The sequence below is a fragment of the Manacus vitellinus genome, unplaced genomic scaffold (assembly GCF_001715985.3).
Source record: "Manacus vitellinus isolate BGI_N305 unplaced genomic scaffold, ASM171598v3 scaffold_8_pilon, whole genome shotgun sequence".
NCBI lineage: Eukaryota > Metazoa > Chordata > Aves > Passeriformes > Pipridae > Manacus > Manacus vitellinus.
In genome coordinates this window covers 2,154,094-2,170,945 of record NW_021940864.1, presented here as the reverse complement: position 1 = coordinate 2,170,945, position 16,852 = coordinate 2,154,094, and the positions used below count along the sequence as shown (strand labels likewise).

The window sequence follows — 16,852 nt, the reverse complement described above, 5'->3', positions numbered from 1 at the left end:
CAGAGACATGCTCTCCACCTGAAGTGCAGGTGAAGATAATTTGCTTTGGTCTGCAATGCGTGGACATAGGCGAAGTAATCTGACCACTATCTGAGACAGCTGGGAAGTCCTTTGGTATCAAGCTCCCCAGTTCTCCTTCTTTTTGAAGTTAGGCATACAAACTGTTACAATTTCAAGGCACTTCGTAATCCCTAGATAAACAGAGGTAGAAAGAAGGGAGCTCATTTATAGATCTTCTTTCTGCACTTCCACCTTTCTAGGAGTACTGTACAGTATGCTGGCAGGGAGAAGGCTCTGCATAAGGTCTATCTGCCTGATGAGGAAGGCAGAATCCAGCTGCAGGATCACCATCTGCGACCTTCAGGGCCCAGCAAGATCCTCAAGGCTGCAGCTCCTTCCTGCTATCTCTGCTAACTTGAAGGGAAAAAACAGGAGAAGAATAAGGACACTCTTGGTATGCACTATCCCAGACAGTTTCAAATGAGAACTGTGGTTTAAAAAAAACATGTTTTATTATTTAAATAAAAGCAACATGGCTCTTCCTTTCCTTGTGAAGATGCAGGGCATACAGAACAGCTGCATATGTAACTGCTGTTTAATTCAAGACCCAGACAGTGTCATTAAACATATTTTCTGGTAGAGCAAAATTACTTCAATAGGAAATTGTATTTGTCTCACTTGTGAAAATGCAGTTTAGAATACGGTTATGGATGTTGCTTCTTTTTTTTTGTAGGTGTTAGTGTGGCTGTATAATTAAGGGTCTGCCAGTATTTTCATTAAAATATTTTCATTTTTCAGGATGTGTAAGTTAGCCTTAAAAATGAAAGCTTAATGGGTGAGTCTCCTCTTCACAAGCCAGACAGCACTGTAACTACATAGCTACCTAAAAAAATGAAAAAGAAAGGAAAAAAAGAAGATAATGTTTCTAGGTTCTCAGAATCACCAGGGCAACACTGACTGAAGGTGCAGAAAGACCCAAGCATATATTCTACTACATATATGGGATTAATGAACGTTTTTCCAGATGAGTAACTGCTAAATTGGTAAATCTCTGTATTAACATATGAACAGATTGCTGCAAATGTAAGCAATAATTTGAGTAGTTGTGCCAGATTGCTGCTACTTAACTAGTAGCTTCAGCTCCTTTTAGGAGGTAATCATGACTTCGGGGTTTATTAGAGCAAAATGATATGCCTTTGTATCCAGCTTTCCTCGGTGCCTTCTCGCACCGTGGAGCAGCTGTGGTTCTCCAGACAAATCCTCCTTTCCCCTGCGCTCATGAGGGTAAGCTCCAGGCCAGAGCTCGGATCCCACACCTCCTTTCGGCCCGTCCCTCTTTTGGGGTCTTGCTTTCGGTGTGTGGGTGTAGCACCCAGCGCTCCCAGGGCCCCGGGGTTTTCAGGGATGTGGGAGGGCCGGGCGGGGCCGGGCTGTCCCCATGGCAACGGCGCCTTAAAGGCGGGCGGGAGCGGCGGCGGCGCGGCCGCGGCCATGGATCACGGCAGCCCCGTGGTGAGGGGCCGGGCCGGGGGCTGCCCTTCCCTGCGGGATGGGGAAATCGCCTCCTTCTCCCTGCCTCCCCCCTTTTTGTCGTAGTCGTCGTCGTCGTTGTTGAAAACGACGCGTTGTGGGCAGCGCGGGGGGAAGGGTCGTGTCCGGGCTCGGCGTGAGGCGCTGGGCAGCTCCAGCGAGGCGCTGGGCGAGCCCGGCGGTGCCAGGGAGGGAAGCGGCGGCTTTTACCCCCGCCCCGGGTTTCATCCGGTCCTGTCTCTCCGTACGTGGGGCTTCAGGTGGTCCCTCAGGGGACAGTAATCCCAGGGGAGCCTTGGAGGCTTCCCTTCTAGACTCACTTGGGGCTTTGCCGCAATCCCTTCCTGCCGCCTCGCTGTGTACAAAGAAAACTGGAGTTTGACGGTTCCCGGTATGGATGGCCTGGTTCCGGCAAAAGAGTGCCTGTGTGTGAAGGGATAAAGCTGGAGTACAACAATGTCTGCACTGTAACCATTTTTCTCTAATTTGGAAGCATGCGGTGTTTGAATTTTACCGTCGCTATGTTCAGTTTTTACGTAGCGCAATAAATATTTGTCCTCACTCTAGTTTGGCAATCCTGGGGAGAGGAATAGGCCCGTTGAAAGATTTACATTCAATTTCTTTTCTGGATTAACAGTGAAGGCAGAGCATTTGACATATGGGCTGATCAACAGCTTTTAGTGCAGTGGCACAAGAGTAAACTTTTTTTTCCTCCTCATCTTCCTAGGATCCTGAAATGTGGTGGAGAATTTTTGGAGATCACTAATCCCAGATAAAAAATTATACATTAGTATGGTTATTTTAAAGTAATGCTATATTGTGTTGATTGCTTTTTCAAAAGGTGTAATGTGTTACTTCTTAATAACTTCTATTTTTTTAAAAAAAATGGAATTACTTTTCATCTACACTTTAGAATAACTTTAGAGCAGTAAAATATTAATTTGATGTTAAAAAAAATGAAAATTAATAACTCAGACTCCTCTGTTTCCTAAAATGTCTTAGCTTCATCTTTCACCTTGTGTAGGCTATTCTGGCGACGATGATAATCAAGATTAATAAGGTTTAAATTGCTACAAGCTAATTATCTTACATTGGAGTGTATGAACGTTGAAGCTCATGTGTGTCTGCTGTCCAGGTCTAACTGGAGCATTAGAATTTAATCACTTATATGGGCAGAAGAAGGAATAAAATGTTCTGTTGAAGTCCTATTGTAATATAAGATAATGATATGTGTTGATAATAATAATGTTAAAATTTCCTTAGCTAATCCACTATACAGCATAAAATTGTTTCCACACACACACACAAAAAATCTTTGTTATTTTCTGCAGGTTCCTTACATTCTGCTTCTGATGGAATAGGCACATCTCATTTTTAGTAGCTTTTACTGTTGGTTGGCCTTTAAGTTAGGGGCAATGATTATAGAATAGTACAAAGTGGTTGGACGTGCTTGTTTGAAAATAAGCACAGCAATTGTTTTTGTAACGTTTCTAGGATTTTCTTGAACGTTTCTGTAGCCTAACTAATAATTTGCTGCTCAAATCCAGTATTTTTCTAGGGATGTCAGATTTAAAAGAATGAGTGGAATTGCAGACCTTGACATTTGACATTCAGTTTATTAAACTGATCTGTTTTGCTGTTCGGTTCATAACAATAGTTTATGCAGTGAGATTAGAATTTGTGCTATCTTTTCAAATGACTTAATGCTCATCTTAACTTGACAATATATATTTTTTAATTTAGTCTATGCTATATAAGTCCATTATCGAAGATGTGATTGAAGGTGTGCGGGAACTTTTTGCAGAAGAGGGGGTAGAGGAACAGGTTCTGAAAGACTTGAAGCAGGTTTGTTTGCTTCCCCTGTGTAAATAGCTGCTGTGAGGTTTTTTGGTGTTGTTGTTTGAGAAGATGTACCTGTTCATTTCTTTGCCCTCCAAAACATTCAAACTTTTACCTTAACTTAGAGTTACAAGTATCCTGTGAGCGATATGTTGGCTGTGGGCAGTTAAAATCCATTAGTTATTGTTACCATGTTTATTGGTTAGAATCAGTCAGTTTACTCTCAAAAAACTGGGATTACTTGATTATCTTTTTAGACGTAGTTTGTTCTCAAAGCTGATGTTTGTTGACCTTAATAATAATCTTTCTGCAGCTTTGGGAAACCAAGTTGACAGAGTCCAAAGCAACAGAAGGCTTCTTCAGGCATGGCCACTGTTCTCCACAGTTCACCCTGCAGCTGCCACACAATTTTCACAGTGTTCTGCAGGCTTCAGCAGGTCAGGTGTTGGACACAACAGAAGCAATTTAAGAATAGCTCTGTGATTCAGGGATGTTTTTGGAAGACTTGCAATAATCTTGGTTTGTGATGCTTCTGTAAATAGCACGAAGGGGAACAGTAACTATTTGAAAGCAGAATTTGACCAATAAAAGATGAATTAAACTTTGATAAACTAATGGAATTCTCTGTATGTGCTCTTGATCTGCTGCCTATTTCCAGCAGCAAAACATGCAGAGAATTTTAGTGTTCTTGTCTGCAGTCCAAAAGTGTAGCCCTTCAGTTGCACCTTTTACTTGTAGGGTTAAGCTTTTGCTTCCCCGTTTAATGTGTGTCCTGATGTGTGCAGAGGTTATCTGGCACGTTTGTGCCATGCAGCTCTGCTGTCGTGTTGGAGTTTAATCTGGTTCTCCAGTGGCTTAAATGTAATCTCTTGCTCAAACAGAAGAGAGGGAGCTTTTTGGTTTCTCTTCCAGTTAGTTTTTCTAAAGGCAGTGCTCCTGTTGCAGAGAAGTACTTGACTTTCACACAGCCTCTGACATCAGGACCTACTCTTCTCAATTAAGTCCAGCTGACCAGTGTGGTATTGTTGTGGTGGAGTGTAATGCTCAGCTGAGACTTATCACAGAGTGTGAGGCCGTTAGGACCTTTGCCCATAAAGGACAAAACCCGTATGAGATGGTTTAATTTAAATCTGTGTTGTAGTGCACTTCAAGGTTGGGCAGGCACTCTTCATCTGGTTTTTTTTGGTTCTTTTTTTACAGTCTTCATACTTGAATGAATTGCTTTTGGAGGCAGATGTTTTATTTATTCCATGTGCTGAAAGGGAATATATTTTTGGGTTTGCATGCTACTGGTGGTCTTATATTTAATGAGCATTACCTTGTTACTCCTAAGTTTTTAGTGACAATACTAAGGCAAAACAATCTGTTGAAGCCAGTGAATCTATTTCTTTTTAAAAATGGGATTTGAATTGCCTTATGGTCAGAGATTTTCAAAGTATTTAGGACTACCTGAATTGTTTGCTTCCTGAAGCCCGGGAAAGTTTTCCCTTTGGCTTTTTTGTTTTTTTCTCCCACTGAAGTCAGTGTTAAGTGCTTTTGAAAATCTTATCCTACTGTTCCTACTGTTAGCACCATTGGATTTGTTCTGGTGCAGAAAAGTACTTGCATGTTTTCCTCATGTTGACAAGGCAATACTTGTGCTCACTTTGTTGTTAATCTAATGAGTATGAGCTGAAGTTAGATTGCTTTAGTTTCATGTGTACTTGCTGTAAATTATTGAAAAATAACTGTGGTAAATTATTTAAAGATAACTGTGTCCAAGAAATTAATGTTTTTTGTTAAGTAGTGGGTTTTTTTTTGTTTTGTTTATAGCTTCTTTTGTCATCCCAGCTGGCAGAGGTTTTCAACATTTCACAGCTGCAGAACTGGTATGTAGCTGTAGTGATATTTTACTTCAGTTTTGATTATCCTGAACTCCTATAGGGTTGTTTGTCAGTTATTAATAGTTTTAAAGGGGGAGAACTGTAACACTTCTGCTTCTATTTGAGCAGTGAAAAAGGATAGGGATCTACCAGCTGGTTTTGCAGGCAGTGCAGCCAGAGGTGTGTTGGAAGACATGGCTGCATGTATTTAGCCCATAGGATGGAAGTGTAGTGGAAATGCACATTACAGTTACTTAAAAAAAAAATAAATTACTGGGTGTTAAAATAATGCATGGTTGGGAAATACTAGCACTAGTGAAGCTGGGAGCAGCATTATGTGTGAGGTGTGGGAATCATCCAGAAGCAAATGGATGTTTTTAGAGTTGACAAGTTCTGAACTTTGGGAATGGCAAAATTTCTTTGAGGAGTGGCTACTATTTGTCAGAGCTTGATGAACTTACTGAGAGCCTCCTGACACTCAAGCTAATTAGCTTGTAAAGTTGAACATGATATTGGGAAGATGTTTCTGCAATGTGTGAGTTTCCTGATTTAAAATTTGGATTTCCCTGAAACAGCTAGTTTGAAAGGGAGCCATATATCCAACTCTTGGAGGAATTCCAGGAGGAAAAGAGAACGTGAAATGACTTCATAGGCCTAGGAAAGGAGTCTGTGCTGTGTGGAGTAATACATAAACTTAGGGAAAAGTGACTCTAAGTGGATAAATACCTTTCAGGATGGTGGGTACATTGAAGGGGTATGGGAAAGTGTTCTGTTAACAAAAAGGGAATGTGATAGGTGGGAAGTAGGAAACACTTAGGGCAAATCATTACCCTGTTAATGCAGAATATTCTTCATCTGTCTGAATCTCAAAAGCATGAAGCAACTTTTCAGTGAAGATGACCACAGAAAGGTCCTCATTGGTGTTCCATATGGAGGTGTTAGGTGTGGCAGTCAGGGCCCAGGGGATGAAGTGTGCACTGTTTCTTACTAAAGCCAGCTCTCATGTATCCAGGGGCCCTCACAAGCAGGGACAACTCTTGCTCTCCCTTCGGCTGTTGCTTATCCCATACACCTGCCAGCTGGAGTGACACTACAGACAGCCCCAGGTAAGGTTAAAGAGGACATGTGAGATGTTACAGTGCACTGTGGATATTGAAAGATGGTCCCAAGTGCAGGAGATAAAACAGATGTGAAGTTAAAGTAAAGGTGGGTAAAGCCAGTTACCCTTCTCTTCCTCTGTAGTTTGTGTCCATGATTGCTGTGTGGGGGAAGTAATTGCATGGATTAGTTAGTGTGTCAGTTGTGTACACTTGCAAGATCAAGAAGGTATCTCCTTCTCTTATATGAGGGACAATCTTCCATGTTTTAAAAAGGTGAAGACACTCCACTGGTTCAGAAACAAATTGATTTCTTATTCAAATAAAATAAAATCAAGCATTAACCTTTTTGCTCACATTCATTTGCTGATGAAATTGCCTATGCTGCTTGTACAAAAACGTGCTTGTGCTGCTTAGGTGTGATCAGTGGAAGGCTTATTCCATCATTAAATCTTTCCTCAAACAGCTGGTCTTTGTGAACTAATGTCACTAGTTATCTATTTCAGGTATAACTCCTGACGTTTTGAGACCTATAGATTGGTACCAGTGGCTGTTGTGTGTGAGCATGTGTGTGTGGAGGAGAAAAATCAAATGGAATTTGGAACTTGGCTCTGGCATTGTATTTCTAACACTGATAATAATGACTTGAAGGATTCAGTATTTGGAGTGGTTTTCATAGAATGAGAAGATACAGAAATTAGGAATGGTCTTTTTTTTTCTTTTTTTTTTTAACTTAATTGGGTAGTTTTTTTAGAGGGGATACCTAAAGGTCCTGAACTCTCCCTGTAGATATAGAATAGTTTATTGTTTCATCTTGTATTTGTTAGTTTCTGAAATAACATAGAAAAAATCAAACCAGGATTTTTATTTATGCATTGTTTTAAAGCTAGTACGTAATTAAATTATTGAACTTACTGTTACAGGGTACTGTGTAGGCCAAGACTAAAAATGGGTGTAAAACATGATGGACTGGATTGGAAGCCATGATTCAGAAAGCTTTTGAATGCTTAATTTTCAAGGGCTGAAATTGTGCTCGAGGAAGGTTTTACTTTGTAAACATCCCTTTTCTCGTAGTTTGCCTGAGTGTTTGCTATTGGTTTTTCGTGGTAAGAGGTCAGTGGCCTGGATGAACCTGCAGTTTAACTTGCTGAAGCAGTTTTCAACTCTTCTCTCTGTAGGGCAACTTTATAAAGTAAATGTGCCTGTTATGGTTACACAGGCCTCAGCAGATAGCAGCATTCTACACCCTCCTGTGCAGCAGATAATTCATCCCCTTGGGCAACCTTCAGTTCTGCAAGCCAGCGTTGCCGGTGTTGCACAGATGAACGCACCTTCTTTCCAGGCAGCTGGTGAAACATTGCAACCCCAGGAGGCTGTTGTCCAACAGACTATGGTATTTAAACCAAACATTGCGGAAAAAAAACCCCTGGAGAACTCTGCTTCATTGGTCCAGCAGCCTCCTGCGAGTCAGCAGGAACTTGCAACTAATGCAGTGTTGAATCGGTGTGCAGACTCCACAGAAAACTCCCAGCACGACAATCTTCACACAGCTGTGTTTACTCCAGAATCCTCTGCAGGGCTTTTTCTTGATGAGTCCTTGGCAAGCAGCTCGAGCAGTGTCCTGCTGGATGTGGAGGGGCAGTTGGACATGGAGCCTCCGGACCTGGTGCAGCAGCAGGTGTCTGATGATATCATCGACCTGATTATCTCCAGCGAAAGTCTGGATGACAATGCATTCCTGAAAGGTCAGGGCAGCATTGCTTCCTCTGACGAGGTAATGCCTTTTGTCTCTCAGCTGGTGAAAATATATCTGTTGGAGATGATGGTTTGAACACATCCATAAATGACAAATAGCACCTCAATTGTAAGAATAAAAATTATTTTCATCTTAAAATTCTTTCTCGAGCTTGCTTAGAAGAGCAGTAGCTAACTGCTTATTTTTACATTAAGAATTTGTCAAAAATACTGCTAAAATACTGTGATGGATGAGAATGTCAATCTAAAAAGATGAAGTGTAGTGGATAACGGATAGATATAATGTATTCTTGATTACTTTTGGGGATCATAGGTTTTTTTTGTTTTGTTTTGGTGACTAAACAGACATGAATGACCTCTTGAGAAGTTCCATATCATTCTGACACTGATCAGCATATGGATACTGGTCAGCTGTGGACAAAGTGCTTGCAGTATCAGCTAGGATTAGTTTGAGCTTATAATGTATGAAGAGCATTTAAGTCGCATTGAGGATGAAAAGTCAGATTTGATAAGTGAAAATCTGCTGGAAGAAAATGTATTTCCTTGGGAAAAAGTCCTGAACAAACTAGAACTCAGCTAGAGCTGTGTGGAAAACTTGAATGACTTATTAACAAGCCACTTTCCTGACCTCATCTAATTTTTGTTCCAGAAATTGTTTGCAGATGTTTGAAGTTCAGACTGGCTTGCTCACTTTGAGTTGTAGTGCTTATGTGTGATTGAGGCAAATTTATTAAATGCAGATTTAATGACAATAATGCCAAATGTCTGAAAATAGAAAGCATGTTATGTTGCTCATCTGAACTTTGATGGCAGGATGATGAAGACTGTCCACAGTAAGAATGGAAGGTCAAAGCAAAGTGTTATTTTGTTGAACTAGAAAGTGTATGTGAGTGGGAATTAAGTGCTACAATAAGGATTTAATGAGAAACTGAAGATGGCCAAAACCTTAAAGCCTTTTTATGCTCCTGTTAATGCTCTGTTTAGGAGTTCTAGCACTTTTATGAGCAGTAACTTGAAGTAGTGAAATGTTTACTGTTTCTCCCAGCTTTTTATATCTTATTTAAACAAAGCATTTTGATTGAGCTGAAAGAGAGGAATCAGTTCATCTTGACTTTTATTTAAAGAATGAAAAATGCTGTTTTTGAGTCAGAGGAGTAGCTGGGGTTTTGTTTTTTTTTCCTTTGAAGGTTTTTTGCAATAGAAATTCTAAAGGCTTACTTAATTGCCTTTTTTTTAGAGTTGAGTACAGGAGTGCTTAAAGAAAAGTCAAAGAATTCTTTTTTTTTCTGTATTACTGAGGAATATTTGACATGGGTTTAATTTAAGGTTAGATGTAATGACAGTTTGCAAATGTACTCAGGGTTTACAGGTAGTAGGACTTGAAACTCTCATTTTAGTGCCCCAAACATGCTGGTTTATGAACAAAAATCTCAGGCTTTGTTCTGAACATAGCTTTCATTGTGGTGTTAATTCACAAGCTGTCTCTGGTCTCTTTTATTCCTGTCACATGGAACCTACTGAGCAGACAGAATATAACTTCCAATCAGAGAAGGATACCTGCAGTGCCATTGAAGGCATCATCCAGCTGGATGGCACTGGTGATGTTTCTTCCAAGGAAGAAATAGCACATGCAAAAGATAAGGAAGAGAATGAATTCATTGGAATTATTGAATCAGAGGATCTAAAAGTTCTGGATGATGAGGAAGACTATGATGAAGAATGTGACAGTACTTCAAATATGGAGTCTAGCTGCAGTGGTGGTGATAATGAAGACCTCCAAATAGATATAGTTGAGGAGGTAATTTACTTTTTAGCCTTGTGAAGCACATAACAATAGTAGGTGTATCTTGAATTGTTGGACATAGAACAATTCCTTGTTAGTTTAATGCAGAGCGTGCACAGTGAAGTTACATGCCTCAGGAGATAGGAGGTACTGCTGAGAAATTACTCAAAGCTCATTATGAAGAGTGTGGACAAATGAAAGAAATGTTGAAAAGTCATTTGTTTATTGGATTAATTAAAGTACTAAATTATCAGAATTAAAGATCTATTGTAAAACCCTGGCCTCAGAGGAATGGAGTTCTGCTTTTTATTTAAATAAGATATAATTAAAAAAATTTAGATTTTAAATAAGATATATTTAAATAAGATCAGGATACAAATCTAGATTTCCATTCCTTCTGAAGAACCACAGGGGATTTAACAGAGAACAATATGATACAAGTACATATGTTTCCTATGTTTTCCTTTTTCCTAAAGGTGTGTGATTTTGTATCCTGGAGATTTGTTCACAAGAGAATCAACTTGTAGCATTTGGACTTCAAATAAATACAAGTTGATCAGTGTTCCAGTTACTGGAATCACTTTATCCTTTAGCAGTCTTGCTTTTTGACCTGTGTTTTTGTTTAGGTTGTTCTTGTTTTTGAGAATGCAAGCATGTAAAGGTGCTTATAAACGAAGTTTGTGTACCGTGGTCTTCACAGCCTCTAGGTCTTGATTTTTTTTTTCAGTGGTAACCCTTATTGTTCTAGGTGTGTTTGATGCCAAGTATATTCAATGCTATTCTGAAAGAGTTTATAAAATAGAATTTTAATTTCTAGGACCCCTTGAACTCTGGTGATGATGTCAGTGAACAGGACATTCCAGACTTATTTGACACCGACAACGTGATAGTTTGTCAGTACGACAAGGTACAGTATGTACTTTTATCTTTGTTCCTTAATCATTCCAAATGATATCTTCAGCAAATCTGTGTCTGTTCTACTGTCAATACTTTTTAAAGAAAATCTAATGCTGTAATAATCGAGTGTTTATATTATGTGTTTAGCTGACAATAGTCTGAAGACTTTCCTGCTGTTTTCTGAAATGAGGATAATCAGAATGGCCTGTTAAAGGAAAAGAGAACAAGTCTTGCAAAATTAAAATGTGTAAAGGTGCAAAAGCTTATGCTTTTCCTTAACTTTTAAGTAATAGCAACATCTCCATGGATGTACACAGGGATATTCAGCCATGAATTAAGACTTTTGAAATGGGTAACAGAAAGAGAAGTGTTTAACATTTTTTTTCTTTGAAGTGCTTACTGGGAGCTTTTCATACCAGAATTCTGTTGTGGCTGAAAAACCAACTGGTTGTCAAGGGCCATTTTGTCCTTCATTTTAATGTTTAAAATTCAACCTTATTTTGAACTTCCAAAGATCAGATTAAATACTAACTCTGGTATGGTTTTGGATGCTTATATATCAGTAATTTAAAAGATAACCAAACAAAGTACGTATTTTATTTTAAAACAAATATGGAACAATATGGCTATAGTTTGCTTGAGAATGTGCCTTGACTTTTATTCTTTCAAAAGTGATTAGTAACTAGGCATAGTGAAAAGCAGATAAAAACATTTTTCTATTGTTACTCGTTACCTATAAAAGAACGCTGTTGGCAAAATTGCTGTCCTGTTTCTTCTTCTTTCTAGAGATGAAACTAGACTGCTGAAAATCCAAGAAATTTTCTAGAGTTGTTTAAAATGCCTTCTTTTAGTATCAAACAAAGCTTTCTGCAGTATGGATTATTTTGCAGGCCTTCAAAAAGAAACAGAATATAATTTTTTTTTTTATGGCAGTATTTGCTCTTAAGCAAAGTTTTCATGCTTTTAGCCTTATTCTTACACTGCTGTGCATGCAACATTGCTTTGCCATGTGTATGGAAAAAGGAAAACACTGCATTTCAGTTAAGCTGTACTTGTTTTCAAGGTGCAGTTTGTTTTGGGGCAGACTGATCTCTCATGAAATTGCTCCGTTACTGTTGTCTTGTCCTGCTGGTGTTGAGTTGTCACACAGCTCACATTTTCTTGGGAGAGTGGGGAGGGAGTGTGGGAGAAGGTGTGCTAAGATTCATGAGATTGCTCTCTTGAGAGGGCAGGGAATTCATTATAGACAAATGAAATATACTGCTTCCACTGAATATTTTGGGCTATCAGGATTTTCAAATAAAAACTGGGTGTGTAAACCAGACTGTGCTAAAACCTTTTTTTTTTTTTTATTAAATGGATGGTTTGATACATATTTGTGGGGGCATTGATTTTTGATTTTTACTTTTTACCAGATACATCGAACTAAGAACAAATGGAAGTTCTTCTTAAAAGATGGAGTGATGTCCTTTGAGGGTAAAGACCATGTTTTTGCAAAAGCCATTGGAGATGCAGAGTGGTGAAACCTCACTGAAGCATGGACTTTAAGACTGTGGCATTATTCCCTTATGAACCTTCTGTTGTGAAACAACTGGGCTTCCTATTGTTTTGCCATGAAACCTCCCAACAAATAATAAAACAACAAAGCTGTGATAAAAACATGCAAAATATGTGTAGTTAATACATGCACAGTAAAACACTGTATTGTTAGCTACTCAGCTGGCTTTGCGGCTCTTTTCTGACTATTTCAACACTTTTCCAACCAAGAAACATCATTGGAATGATTAGCTTTAAAGTTTGAAATGTTGTATATGCTAGTATTTCTTTACTTTCTTGAATTACAAAGTAAATTCTAGTTCTGTTGGGTTTGTTTCAACTTCTTAAGAGCTAAAGTATGACTTGAAATATAAAACTACACAGTTATTGTTGATACCATGTATTTCTTTTCAAAGACTGCTGAGTTAAAAAAAGAAAAGGAAAGCCACATCTGTGCAAGTCTGAAACCTCTTGTCTTTCCTTCCTGTTTTGCTTTTTTTGTTGCTTTGTGGTTTTTTGACATCAGTTTAAAGGGCAGGCGTTTGAGATCTAAGTAAGGGAAATGGGGGTGGAAGATCCTGGAGTTCTCAATATATGAGAATTATTATTGCTTATTCTATACCATCTATGTCTACTGAGATGCAATGAATAGTGTGATGTAACACTAAAATGTGATTTATTTTCATTGTCAATGGAAAATCATTTAAGTTTGCTACTGTACATACTCACTTCATTTCAGGACTACAGACCAGTAAGCTGTGAATGACAAAAATTGTGCAGAATAATAAAATGTCACCTCATATATATTTCTAGCAGAGAGTTGTTTTTGTGTTCCCTAAATATAAGCTTTGCTGAGAGAAACGTGTAGTAGCCATGCATGTGGCAGTAGCTCACCCTGCCATGAGAACTGCATTCCCACCAGTCCTCAACACTGATTTTTGTTAGTTTGCCTAGAAACAAAGGTCAGAAAGAAGTTCTGTGTCCTAGCCCTTCAGAGCTGCAGCTTTTCTCCTGACTAGCTCCTGTTCCTTGTAGGGCAATATTGGGAACTAAATGGTAAAGCCTCAGAACAGGATAATCCTGCTGGAAGGGCAGTACCATGTGGTAGCCCTCCCTCCTGGCTGCTGCTCCCATGTCTGCTGAGAGAAGACCTCGTGAGACATTTCGGCTATCTCTACTCCCTGAGAGGATGCAGAGGCTTTGAGAAGGGAAGGAAAAGAAATGGAAGAGGGGGAGAGACTGAATATATAGAAGACATGAGGGGAAAAAACCCAGCCCTTTTTCATAATGGTGCCAACCCTTGTGCTGATGGCATTAAGAGAAGAGATGCTTTCCTCAAGAGGTAGGTTTTTAACAACTATTTATTCCATGCTTTTGCTGACATATCTGCTGCTCTCCAGTGTCAAAGACAGGACACTGAACTAGAGCACCTGATCCGAGTGTGGCATTTCTTTTGTCTTTTATAGATGTTGCTGCTGGGATGTGAAGAATGTGTATTCAGAGATGGTTAAAATATTACAGTGTGTGATTTCTTTTTCCTCATTCAGATGACTTGTAGCTGCTCTGGTGCTAGGCTTCAGATCCATAAATGCACAGGAAATGCAGCTCTTACTATGTGATAGATGCTTTTAGATTTCAGCACTCTCTCACTGGTGTTTATGCTCTATAAATGTGCACATTATGAACTGTGGGACCATTTTCAACTTCATAAAAGAATGGAAGCAGAGGTAGTGTGGCACAGGAATCCATAGGACAGGGCCAGATATGCACCATTCACTAAGCACCACTCAGTCTCCAAATGTTGCCCCTGAATTTGACTTGTTTTTGCTAGTCACTATAAAATAAAGTGGCTAGAGAGCACTTAATTTGTAGCTAGTTTTTAAGACGAGCAGCTTTTTTCTTTGTTGCATCTTGTGGTGTTAAAAGACTGCCTCTACGTGAAGGTGAGGAGTCCATGCTCTAAGCTTTGTTGTAACTGCCAATCCCTGTCCCTTCCTAGAACTTGTTCCTCTGTAAATGGATGCTGAGATGTGTGGGATAAAGGTATTTCTGTAGGAATTCTTGCCCCATCTCTTCTTAGCCTCACCAAGTCATAGTTACGACATGCCTCCTGCCTGTTAGCTGCCTCTGCTTCTTTTGTTCTGTTCTTGAAATGCTTCTTATGCTTTGAAGTTTTGCAAGTTAATTTTTATGATAGCTTGTTCCAACCTCTGTGCAGTCCAGGTATGATATTGGTTATATAGGCTGCACATCAGGGATTGGAAGTATTTTTTAAACACCAGTCTTTTACATCTCAAGCCTCTTGTAAGTTTTATGGCTTGGGCATTGGTGATATTTTTCATCCTCTTTTGCTTTTTCATAAATCATGTGTAGTGTCAGCAATTAAAATCTCAAGGGACTGTTTGCCACCTTTCCTCATGAAGCTTTGCTGGCAGTATGCAGAGCTGGTCAAAGCTGACCTACCACAAAAGGGATGCTGAAGACGACTTAGCTACACCATCAAGCATCTCCTGGGTTTTTATTTAATTGCATTTTCTAACCCAGTACCTTCTTGATATGAAGGAACTCTAGCATGGGCTCCATCCATGCCTTCGAGAGCACATATAGGAGCTTTAAGAATTAGAACAGGGTTTTGATCTTGCTATCTCAACCCCTTTAGTAGCCATATTTGAGAAAATGGCTACTAAATTCATAACACTGCAGATATCCCTCAGGAGTGCTTGCAGTGGGTTTTTCAGTCTAGAGCTATGAAATATCTATTTGGACTCCTGCAGTAGGGCTGACTTTCATTTTCTTCTGTCTAAGCATACAAGAATTCCCCTACATTTTGCTTCCAGTGTTCTTGAATGAACATTGGTAAAGAATTACAACTTGGAATAAGACCTTTACAATTATATTTACCTGAAGTCAGGAATTTTTATACTGAAAAAAAAAATGTTTCTTATTAAAATGTAAGCTCATGTAGCTATTTACTGTAGTCTGTGACTTGAGCAGTAATCAGTGCTTTTGATCTGAACAGTTTATGAATTAATGTTTTTGATTGCTGCTACTTACAGTTTAGCAAACATATTGCTGCAGATGTGACAGGATGAGATACTTCAGTAAATGGCTGTCTAAAACTTTATACAAGAAAGAAGGTAAGTTTACCAAAAATAATGAGACAGAATAAAAAGTGTAACTTGTATGGGAAACTCTAGCATGAATCTAAATCTCTTATTAAAGTGTTGCTTTTACTTATTTGCTTACTTTTGTGTGTAGGAAGATTTTAAGTATATAAATTACTTTTGTTGTTTGTCTGTGGTTTTTCTTTTTATTTTTTTTCCTTAAATCCTCAATTTTGTAAGAGGTGGATTTCACTCAACTTACAGCATGTACAGTGCAGTTTCCTGACAATGTTACATGGTAGGGAGGGTGTGCTTGCAAGTTCTTGTCCTGTTGAAACATAATGCAGGTAAATCAGTTATTGCCCACTCAAGACATTGTTTTCTCATGTCCTAAATAGTGTGCAGGACTCTTCCATGTGATGTCAGAAAAAAAGTCTCAAAACTCAGTTTTGAGTTAGGTGATAGAGACTCTATAGGCCAGGTAGTTTTCTTTTTTACATCTCTGTCTTTAGTTTGTATTATAGATAAATATCCTTTTGTAGTCCTGTTTGCTTAGGAGCTGGTGTGTATAAAGCAGTGCATCATATGGAATTTTTACTGGTTGCTAAACCCAAGAGTTTTCACAGTCTCCTCTGTTCTCAATCCTGGTTTGTTCCCCACCTGTGCAAAGTGCTTGTGAGTACAGCTGTGCTTACATATAGAGCTTTTGAACTGATTGAAATAATGGCATTAAGCTGAAGGTAAGAGTGGGTCAGAGATGTTATTGCTAATTATTACAATTATGAACTAATGATAGACCAGTCACTAGTACAAAGAATTGCTTTCATTAATGTGAACCAAATTTAGTTTGCAGTGCAGTGTTTGGGCAACTAGAGATGTGCTTTGGAACTCTCTTGCTGTCACAGACTTGAAAGTAATGGACTCAGTTGAAAAGGATAATGTAAAACGTTTAAAGTGATTGCAAATAATACCATTTTCATATGTATCAGAGTCTGCACTTTTGGTGGCCATCAAGAACTGTTGGGCTGTGCCTGTTTTGGAGGCAGCACAGACCTCAGACAGCAGCACTGTTCCACTCAGTTCAGGGTAGGTGAGTATTATACCAGCTGAAGAACTGTCTTCAGATACTGTGAGTATCATTTACAGAATGTGATCTAAGATGCTAAAACTGTGACTACAAGTCCATGTAAAATCCATTTGGTTTATCTTCTAAACTGTCACATGTAGGTCTCATGTAGGTATTGTTTGATGAAATGTAAGCACTTGTGTGTTCATCCCATCAGAGGCAATGGAACCAACCTGTCAAGAATAAGCAACATAAGAAGAGGCTTGATCTGGAGATTGCAGTTTTTGTATGTTTTTGCTCGCAGGACATGGTGAACTTTCTAGTAACTAAGCACCTAATTTTCAGTGTAGAACGTAACCTCTTTAGGATGTGCCTGGGGCAGA

General features: G+C 39.0%; 1 protein-coding gene across 1 annotated transcript; it reads left to right on the top strand.

The window, feature by feature from the left end:
* Positions 1 to 1,428: 1,428 nt before the first annotated feature.
* On the top strand, positions 1,429 to 13,088 carry GTF2A1L (general transcription factor IIA subunit 1 like). Its single transcript, XM_018085269.1, has 9 exons — positions 1,429 to 1,512; positions 3,274 to 3,375; positions 3,683 to 3,806; positions 5,182 to 5,237; positions 6,244 to 6,337; positions 7,507 to 8,102; positions 9,591 to 9,881; positions 10,684 to 10,773; positions 12,179 to 13,088. Exons 1-9 carry the CDS (start codon positions 1,492 to 1,494, stop codon positions 12,284 to 12,286), a joined length of 1,482 nt encoding a protein of 493 aa, XP_017940758.1. The 5' UTR covers positions 1,429 to 1,491; the 3' UTR covers positions 12,287 to 13,088.
* The last annotated feature ends 3,764 nt before the right edge of the window (positions 13,089 to 16,852 follow it).